The sequence below is a fragment of the Propithecus coquereli genome, unplaced genomic scaffold (assembly GCF_000956105.1).
Source record: "Propithecus coquereli isolate 6110/MARCELLA unplaced genomic scaffold, Pcoq_1.0 Scaffold85, whole genome shotgun sequence".
Classification (NCBI taxonomy): domain Eukaryota; kingdom Metazoa; phylum Chordata; class Mammalia; order Primates; family Indriidae; genus Propithecus; species Propithecus coquereli.
The window spans coordinates 8,957,140-8,967,370 of record NW_012154729.1 but is presented as its reverse complement, the minus strand read 5'-3'; the positions used below and the strand labels follow the sequence as shown (position 1 = coordinate 8,967,370).

Genomic DNA, 10,231 nt, shown 5'->3' with positions numbered 1-10,231 from the left:
TTTTGTTCTCTTTTCCTACATTAGGAAGATCTGTGATTAGGTTAATGCTTAGCATTTCAAATTTGAAATATGAAATATGAAAACAATTTTTTGGCTATATATTCCCTAACATTAGAAAATATTAAAAGGACTCTTTTTATAATAAGAGAATGTGGACAGTTGGTATGGATGATAATTGTTCGGCAAGATGACCTAAGTTGAGGAGATACATGCAAAGACAAACAAGAGTACCTGACAATGTCAAGGAGAAAGAAGGAAGAAAAGTAACTACTATTCAAATGACCACTGTGTGGTGGGCACTGAGATTTCTATCTCAGCTTAGCACTAAGTTCCTATTGGCCTTTCTCCTAGAGGCCACCTTTCCCATCTTCCACACTGGCTCTTCCATTCTTTACTCATATCATGTATACTTCAACATGTGCCTGCATCTGTATCCTCCTTCTTTCTTATTTCAGAGAAAGAAGTAGCTCTACTCCTGTGGCTAACCTCTACCCACAAAATCTAACGGATTTTGTCAGCCCTGAATCATCTCAAATTCCTTTAGCATTTTGGTCTGTCGGAGTATCCTACCTCCTAACCACACATGTTTAAAATGTGGGATCACATATTGCCGCATAGTGAATTTTCCACTGGAAACAACTGTAGGAGCTTCACTGTGTTAGCTTGACTGTGTATTGCGTGACAGTCAAACAACACCAACTCCTACCTTGACTGCTTTCCAGATACAATGAAGAACACGTGGTGCCTCAGAGTTGGCAATCATCCTCTCCTTCATGAGAACACCCCAACTCTACTAGCAGTTACGTGCAACCATTGAAGAATAGTAAAGTGTCATATTTGTAAGGTATGCTGTAATTTTTTCTGATAGCAATATCTTTATTCAGTATGGTAAGAAAAGAAATTTGCAGCAGATGAAAATGTTTAATTTTAATAGATTATTTTGCATATATAATTTCTTTATATGTGAATCAATGTTTCCTACCTGATTTTTCATTTAAAACACTTGTCCATGAATTGGCTTTTCTCTTCTGCCAAACTGTGTTAGAAGGTGGGAAATTATGAATTTCAATTTCCCACCTGAATCTGTATTGATTGAGTTGAAAATTGTCCCAGAAGACCAGATAAGTGCATAAATATCTAAGTAAATGAGGTTAACCTTCATCCAGAAGATAAATGAAAAATAAACTATGGCAGCAGGAGAAGGAAGGAGGAAACTGGAACATCAAATGAGGACAAGGGCTATATATAAGAAAAGGGGCTCTGTAATACTGTATTTTTTCAAAAAAATGTTCCAAACCCCATCATATTCCTTCCCTCCTTAATCTTTCTCACAGTCCTCATCAGAACACTACGGAGGCCACACACACCAAAACAGAGATCACAGAGGTAGGCGATGATCATGAGAGCAGAGTAACATGTTGAGTTCCAAGTAATAGTTATCAAGGAAGAACGTGAGGATATATGGGCTTCTCTGGGGTTATGGAAGACGACTTGAATGTCTCTGCCAACTGTGCCCTTTCTGAACTTGTTTATTCCTTTCTTAGCTAGATCTTGTAAAAAAAAAATGTAGGACACAAATCTAAGTTTTAAAGGAGGCAACTAATAAAAGATAAATATCAGGAGATAAGACAACAGAATAAATTAGCACAGAATATTCAATTTGAAGGAATTAGATATTAAGTTCTATGATCTTAATTGTTCCTTATCTGGACACTCCAAAGAAAGGCTAGATATTGGAGATATAGTTGCGTTAGAATTCTTTTATGTTTGAAGTAGTAGGTTACTTTGTTGGCATTTTTATTTATTTTTTTAATGGAGCCAGAAGCAACTTAGCCATTTAAAACTTGAGGGTACATAAATCAAACACAGGCACAATTTTCTACTTACTTTCAAGTTCATTGACCTCCAGGTAATAGTTTTCAAGATTTTCACTGACAGTTGGTATGCTTTTAAGTTTATTATAGGAGAGATCCAGCTCAACCAGGGATGATACATTAAAGGAATTTCCAGGTATTCCACTATCAGCCAGTTCATTGTGAGATAAACGCAGATACTGCAGCCCACTAAAGCGCTTGAAATACTCATCAGGGATGTTGCTGATCTTATTGTTGTCTAAGTAGAGGGTTAGAAGAGATACTGGGAGGCCAGAAGGCAGTTTGGTCATCTGATTGAAGCTCAAGTCCAGGTACTCCAGTGATTTAAGACCTCTTAAAGCGGCCGAAATAGCATCCTCTTTCAGCTGATTGTGTTGAAGATGGACGAAGGTCAGGTTTACCAGTCCTTCAAAGGAGCCCAGCTTTGTGATCTTGTTATGAGTAAGCTGCAGATCCTCCAGAGATTTGGGAAGCGGGCCCACAGACTCTGTCAGGTTGTTGTGATTTATATGCAGCTTCTTCAGTTGTTTCAATTTAGAGAAAACTCTCCCTTTTATCTTGGAGTTTTCTAGAAGGTTGTGATCTAGAATGAGCCACTGTAGATCAGTTACGTTCTCAAAGGCCTTTTCATCAATATGGTCAATCTGGTTATTCCTAAGGTAAAGGTATTTGATTCCAGGAGGCACCATCGGCACACTCTTCAATTTCAGCCCATCGCAGTACATGGCAGATGGATAGCTTTCAGGGCAGTTACATTCGGGTGCGCAGTTTGGTGACGAGAGCCCATAAATTGACATGGGGAAATCATAATCATAGTATTGGCCACTGGCACCCCAAATTAAAGCCAAGAAGAGAGCAAATGCACTTAGATTCATTTTTGGCAAATGATTTGAATCCTAAATAAAGAGGAAACATTTTTTGTTATAAAATAGTAGACTTTCAAAAAAAAAAGGAAATTCAATTTGCAACACGATGCATTAGAAAATGTGCATTTTGTTATTTTATCAACTTTTGTAGTGCATCTAAAGATGTCTTTTAATTTTCATTTACATATCGAGGATGAAGGTGTATGTTTACAACTTTGGGGTGAACAGGTTTCAGGTTAGACTGCATACACATGCGCCCCCTTCTGGGAGAGCCAGGCCTAATTGTTTCAGTCAATTTCTTTAGGTCTTTCCTTAATTAAATGTTTTCCTACAAAAGGTTTCTGGGTGGTGCTCACTGACTACCATATTAGACCACTGCTTTAGAACATCCCTGGAAACCAGAAGAAATGAAAATGAGAAGACAGTTGTAAGCTGTACACTCTACCCTACCATTCAACATCATTAAAATATCTCATTAAGATCCTTCCTAAGAACATGGGCAATCTGTGGTTTTGCCTGGAGGAAAGCAGTCTTCATTATGTGTGGGGGAGGTAGAGGGGATGCATTCCTTTAAAAGTATCTGGTTATTGTTGGTTCTGAGGAAGGGAAACAAAATTCTTGGTGCTGGTGAGCATGCATATTATTTCAAGATTTGTTTAACATTCCATACTTTTAAGAACACTGCAAAATTATGTTCTGAAACTAATATTTAGTAAACTAGTTTTAGTAAAACTAATGTTTATTAATCCTGGAAATGTCACACACATTCTAAGAATTTTTAAATCTAGAAAGAGATCCAACAGGTAGAGTAAGGTATTCTTTTCCAAGTTTTGAATTAAAGTAATAGTCTCTCTCAATAACTCACGAGTTCTCTACCTTCTTCATGTCAAAATTTAAGGTGGAATGGTTTGTTTATCTAGATTTCAATGGCCTCTCAGAATGCAGGTGTGAGAGAGGTAGGAATTAAAAAACTTTTATATTTAACACTAGATAGAGGAACCATCTAGGAAAAGATTCAATTGAGAATATAAATTAAAAATAATTTGTAATAGTTATCTTCTCATATTAACATGTTTCTAAGATGAAGCTCAATAAAGCCCATTTTATTTTCTTGGGGGAAGTTCACAGTTAGGTAAAGGAAAATTAAAATATAAGAGATGGACTTTTACAGAATGAAGAGTTTATGGCTCAAGTGAAGTTGGTAGCCCTGGAAGAGAAATGTGAAGAAGGATTCACATTCTATTAGATAACATAGAATATTGTATCCTCCTATGAAAGTATGATACAAGCTTTTGGATCATAGTAGTCTGGAATAAGTAGGATGTTTGGGATTAAAAATTGAAAACATCTTTGCTTTAACTTGGAATTCTAAGGCAGTTTATTTTATTAGATAAAACACTAAAAAAAGTTGTTAGAAATACTTTGATTGCTGACATAATGTAATAGGTGGCCAGATTCTTAGTAAATTATTCCCTAAGATTGTGATGGAGGCATTTCGTTTACTTGACAGAACTTGGCCATGATAATAATTGCATAGCACTAAAAAGAACATGATGACATATTCCTAGGATTATTTATAAGACACAGGATGTTAATACTGTAAAGATTTGTCTTGCTTCATTAATAAGCTATTTGAAATTGAGTATACACCAAAATACTCCTGGTAACTATAATGTGAGTATTGAATAGTAATGAAAAAAAGCTTCCATATTTTTGGCAGAGTAAAACGAGGGCTCTAAATTCAATGAAAGTTTATAACCATATAATGAGTCCACTATGAGGCAAAAGTACACTGTTCTTCCCCTCGTTTATTCAAATACCTGTGGTTATAGAAAAAATGCTGTTTTCAAAATGTAAATCATTTTCCAGAATTTCTTTAAAACATGTTCCTTAAGACATACATCTGAAAACAAATCTTTAAAATTAACAAAATAAAAAACAAGTGATCTATAAATGTGTCTAAGTCCTTTAGTTCACTTTTTATAACAACACAGAATGTTTATTGTAAATTATAACAAATTCTCACACTATATTTATTGCAAAATGTTTTGAATGCCTATTGAAATGATCTTTCTTTGCTCCAATATTAGATTCCAGCAATACTAATGTCTATAACTAATTAGCATAAATAACAAACATCTTAATTTCTATACCTTTTCACTGTGTCTGCTTTAACTATTTTCTCATTCTAACCTTGAAACTTTTGTAACTTCCCTTGCCAAGCAAAACAACATATATTGCATAAAATTTCTCTCAAATCCATAAATCATGGAAAGCACGTTAAACAAAATGTGAAAATAAATACTCAAAACTGGATTTGCTGTTGAATAGCAATTGGCAAAGTTGCTCTGGAATCGTTGCTGTTCCTGTTACAACAAATGCTATCCCAAAGAGTCAGCATCCCCAGTGCTATAGTTAAAACAGCACTTACCTTTCTGTCTTGACACTGCTTTCGTTAATTCTTAAAGCAGATGCACTGTGGACAAAAATCCACCAATATATGCTGTAAACTCAGTCAGGACGGAACTGGCTGCCAGATTCTTAGTGATACAAGAGCTGAAGGGAGTCGGGGGGGACCCAGCCCAGTCACGCCAGTCTCTGAATGGAGTTATGTCATTGTGGGGATCTTGTGGTGCGGCATGTGAACACTCTGCTCTCTAACGAAGTGCAGGTGGACGTGGGGAGCAAGGACAGCCCAGTTCATTCCCTATGGAATGGGAGAAAGATACATGTTTAACTAGCTCAAATACCATAGCTTTTAACCAAGGATTGATTTAACTCCAGCTCCAAATGAGGCTGCTCACCGTGAGAACATTTCTCTTACAAACCTCTTTACTTCTGTGGCTGTGGCAACAATTAAGTGCAATTTTCTCAGCCAACTGTCATGTTCCTCTAAAAGTCTTATAAATCATATACAGAGCAAATAATTTGAGGAAAATGCAAATGAGCAGACTCGGAGGAATTCAATCCTTTTTGTTCCTCACTCTTGGAAGCTATATTGATTTACTTGGACCAATTTAATTTATGGCCATGAGAGTAACTTACATTAGTTTCTGAAATATAAAAAAAAAAATGCTTCATATACACCTGATTACAAATGAGAAATATCAACATTTTGAGTTTACTTCTTATGCTGAGGGGACTCTTTTTATGTTATTCAAGTCTGGAACTAATCAACAATGTCTTGCCTGTTTCTTATTTTGTGGATTTCATTTAGGAATTCACCCAAAACCTTACTTGGGGATAGCATTCTATAGCTTAATGCCAAAAAACATAAAAGAACAGAGAAAAAAAACAAATGTACACTAAAAAATATCACAAGGCAATAATATTTCATTTTCTCATTGCATGCTAGTGATTTTTTTTTCAAATTTAAAAGTTATTCAAAGTTGTGATCTCCCAATGGCCTGGTTTAATATATCTTTCATTGTCAGTTTCTGACGCATGCTTTCAGCAAATGAGAGATCTGCTAGAGTCCTTGTTTATTTTATTTTGTGATTTTTATCAGTTGTATTTATGAGATTTTTTTTTCCTCCAGAATGTTCATTTCCTCAGGTTTATAAGTACTCTTACAATCAGACATTTTAGTAAAAGTTGTCACATTGTAAATTTTTCCCTTTTTAAAATAACTTAACAATACCACTCTTTAGCAATGAGACCTGTGGAAAGTTAATACTAATACTGCAATTGCTTGAAAAAAAGACTGTTAGAATAAATGCTTTATTTTTGTAATAGAACTGTTAAAAAAGAAAAGGTAATGTTCTTGAAACTAACTCATGGAATTGGAAGACGATGCATAAGCATAAAACTTTTGCCATTATTATTTTAAGAAAATTGATAGGCATCAGTTTTTTAATAAAGGAAATAAACTTAAAAGCAATCAAGAAAAAAAAGACAAACCAATCAAATATAATTACATGGTCTTCTTATATGGGAATTGTCAAAACTACTATAAGTATTAATTTTGAGTGCATCAATTTCTATAATCTGAGATCATGTTTGTTCCACCTACCTTTTCCTTAAGATTTTTCTTTATAAAGCAATAAATGTGTGGCAATATCTATATCAGATTTTAAATGCATTAAATTGGATATAGCTCATTTTGAAGCTAATATTATCAGCATATATTTTCTAATAAAATCAGTTCTATAGACCAATAATTGAATAACTTGCACATTTCAAAATATATTTCCAGGGTATATTAGAAAGAAATGAAATTAATGCTTTTGTTGTATCTAATACATACTATGCTTTATTCTCAAAATTTTCACATTTCTTACTTTAAATTTCATGCTTTAAAATCCTTAAAATATGTGTTATTCCCATATTTTCAGCAGTGGAAATGGAGATGGAGAAAGCCTAATTAATTTTCTAAAAGTCACCTAACAAATAGATGTAAAAATAAAACCATGAACATCTCCAATAATTGGGAAGAGGATGGACAGGATGGAGCTGAGACAAGGTAGTTAATTCAATCACTTTAAAATATTTTATAAATGAGATTATTATTAATTGAGAAAAAGCAGAATATTAAGTAGGCAATAATTTTTGAAAAGGCAAGTGTTAACTGAGTGATAGTTTATTGCCTGTATATTACACACATATAGCCACGCCTACACTTCAGAACTTTTGGATAAGGTGTGAACTTTCCACCCTGGAAAATGGAGATTCACATCATTGATGGTAATGGGTGTTGGAGGCAGAATATGTTTCATCAGAGCACAGGTATAAATGATTGTGTTGCCTCCCTTCAGCTTGCCTGCTTGATTCCCTCTGTTACCTGAGACCAGCAAGGATAATGAGGAAAGTTGTGATTATTTTACATACCCTATTCTGAATCCAGCACTGGAATTACAGGAGAAAAAAAATAAAAATAAAAATGTTAACCCCTTTGGAGAATACTTTTAGGAAAAAAGAAGAAAATAACCATCTTTCAATGTTTTTTCTTAGTGTGTGTGTACAAACACAAACACATGGACACTTTGGTTTTCACATAAATATTATCACATTATGCTTGTAGTTTTATATGTATTTTCATAGAACAGTAAGGTGTGGATACTTTTCCATATCATTAAATATTATTTTCTAATGTCATTTTTATTTGCTACATGCAATTCTGTTATATCAGTGTTCCATAATGTAGTTGTTAATTTTTTATTATTGAACACTTGATATCTCTTACAATTTGCAAAGCCCTGTTGCATACAATGGAATTTTATTCTTTACATTGGTTGTACCTGCTCTGTCCACTCTGCTTATCTCAATGGACACATTTTAAATGAAAACACCTCTTGAGCAAGTGATTTACACTTTCAAATAAGACAATAAAGGAAGGATTTGAATTTCTTTTTCTTCCCTCACATTAATCGCATTCTCATTCTTAACTTTAGCATTTCCTATGAGCCATGCAACTATTTTCATCTCCATAGTCCTTATGCTCATATGAGTATATATTTTTAAACTCATTCTACAATTGCCTCCATTTTTTTGGTATCTTACATGACAAGTATATTTTAAGGTTATCAATGATATGGTCTATTATATATTTTTATTAATAAGTTTTCATTATAAAAATATACGTGAATGTTATAATTTGCTAAAACACTAACCAGCATAGCAGGATATAAGGTTAAATGTGAAATTATCCCTTATTAAACTGACTCTCCAATCTCACTTTCTAGAAGTAATTGCTGTTTAGATTTTCTTGGGATATTTCTGACAAGTCCTGTATACACAATAGCATTTCATTTCCCTTTTTATGACAGCCTATAAGATAACTCAAATAGCTCAGCACTAAGATAACTTCTTCACTTAGGTAAGGGAACACTCATAAATTTGCTTTTGGGAGATATGATCCCTCTTTTCTCATGACAAAAAATACAGTATTGAGCAAATTCTATGCAACAGAGCTTAAGGAAAATTCCAAAAATAAGTGAGATTTCTAAAGAAAAGAGTACACATGTTTTAAGATTCTGTAGTTATTGTCTAATTGCCTTCAAAATTTTGTTCTAATGTCACTCCCACCAGTGGTCTGTGAGAATATAGTTTCACCATTCCTTCCCGAAGTTTGAATATGATCAAGCTGAGAATTTCTGTGAGCTCGCTGTTAATGTTTTATTTCCTAAGTACTATCTGGTAGTGCCATTATCCCTTCTTTATTGCTTAACTCTAGGCTTATAGGACCTTAATGGATATGACCAGGGCTGAACTCCTGGTGCCATTTTCTTCCCTCCTTCTCCCTTACACTGTGGCCACTCTGCCTTTCACCCTGACCCTCAGATAAGCGGAGTCTCTTCCCACCTCAGGGTCTTTACCTGCTATTCTCTCTGACTCAGATGCTCCTCCCACAGATCAGCAGTTATTGAACATTTTGTTCACAGGATTCTTTATGTTCTTAAGAAATTACTGACATTTTGAGGACCCCAAAAATGTATGTAGGATCCATCTATCTGTATTTACCACATTCAAAATTAAAACTGAGAAACATTGTAAGTATTTAAGTAATTCATTAAGGTAAAAATAATGGATACATTTCATGTTAATATAGATAACATTTTTATTGAAATGCCTACATTTAAAAATACATAGCAATAGGAATGAAACTGCCTTATATATTTGCAAATATATTTAATATATTAATTAATAAAAGTGGGCTGGATTCTTATACCTGCTGCGTTGTTCAATATGTTGTGATATGTTGCTTCGGTTGATACTATGAAGAAAATTTCACCACACATAGGTATTTAATTGGAAAAAAGTGTATTAATAACCTTTTTAGGTAATTTTAACTACTCTTATTTACTACAACATCAAAACTCAACAAGTATTAGTTTCTTAAAGGTTAGTTGCAATGTGAAACTGAAATCATATCAAGGAACATTTTCTAATATGGTTTCCAAAATTCTAATTTTTGCTTAAAAGTTCTTTGGTCAGCTCTTGTCAATTGTTTTTCTTGAACTGAAAGATGCACTTTGTTTTTTGAGAATATATTTGCCAAATATCTGACTGATCATAATTTGTATGTCAGTCACATTTTTATTTAAAAATGGTGCTCCATTAAAAAAAAGTGGCTATTTTCCATAGTCACCTATAGATTTGTTCATTTCTAAGGCAAAAGTACAATTCTACAGATATGATATTAGCTCAGTCTTCAGGTTTTGCATAAATTCTTATTGTGATGAATTAACATATCATTGGAAAGTAGCTCACTATGATTTCTTTTACTGACTTTTCATCCAGCAGGCTTTCAACAATGTTATCTTAGTCTCTCAGCTTTTCTGTGCATTTCCCAGACTATGCAATACACTCCACCTAGTAAAATGCTCAGTGGCTTTTTCGTTTCTTGTTTGAAAAGCTATAATAAACAATTTTTGGCTTTTAGAATCCATCATATCTACATTAAATATTTAGTTCATTTTTCTTTAAAATCTGAATGACTGGTCTCAAAATGATGCCACAACTCAAATGGTACCTTAAATCTATTTGAAATAT

The 10,231-nt window shown here is 33.7% G+C and overlaps 1 protein-coding gene across 1 annotated transcript; it reads right to left on the bottom strand.

Moving 5' to 3' along the window:
- Positions 1 to 1,879: 1,879 nt before the first annotated feature.
- On the bottom strand, positions 1,880 to 5,468 carry LUM (lumican). The gene is made up of 2 exons (XM_012663996.1): positions 5,172 to 5,468; positions 1,880 to 2,770 (listed from the first exon to the last, which is right to left on the bottom strand). Exon 2 carries the CDS (start codon positions 2,747 to 2,749, stop codon positions 1,880 to 1,882), a length of 870 nt encoding a protein of 289 aa, XP_012519450.1. The 5' UTR covers positions 2,750 to 2,770; positions 5,172 to 5,468.
- Positions 5,469 to 10,231: the final 4,763 nt, after the last annotated feature.

Bases quoted from the DNA above. Each gene is read 5' to 3' on its own strand.
- LUM (XM_012663996.1), bottom strand. From the start codon at position 2,749: ATGAATCTAAGTGCATTTGCTCTCTTCTTGGCTTTAATTTGGGGTGCC.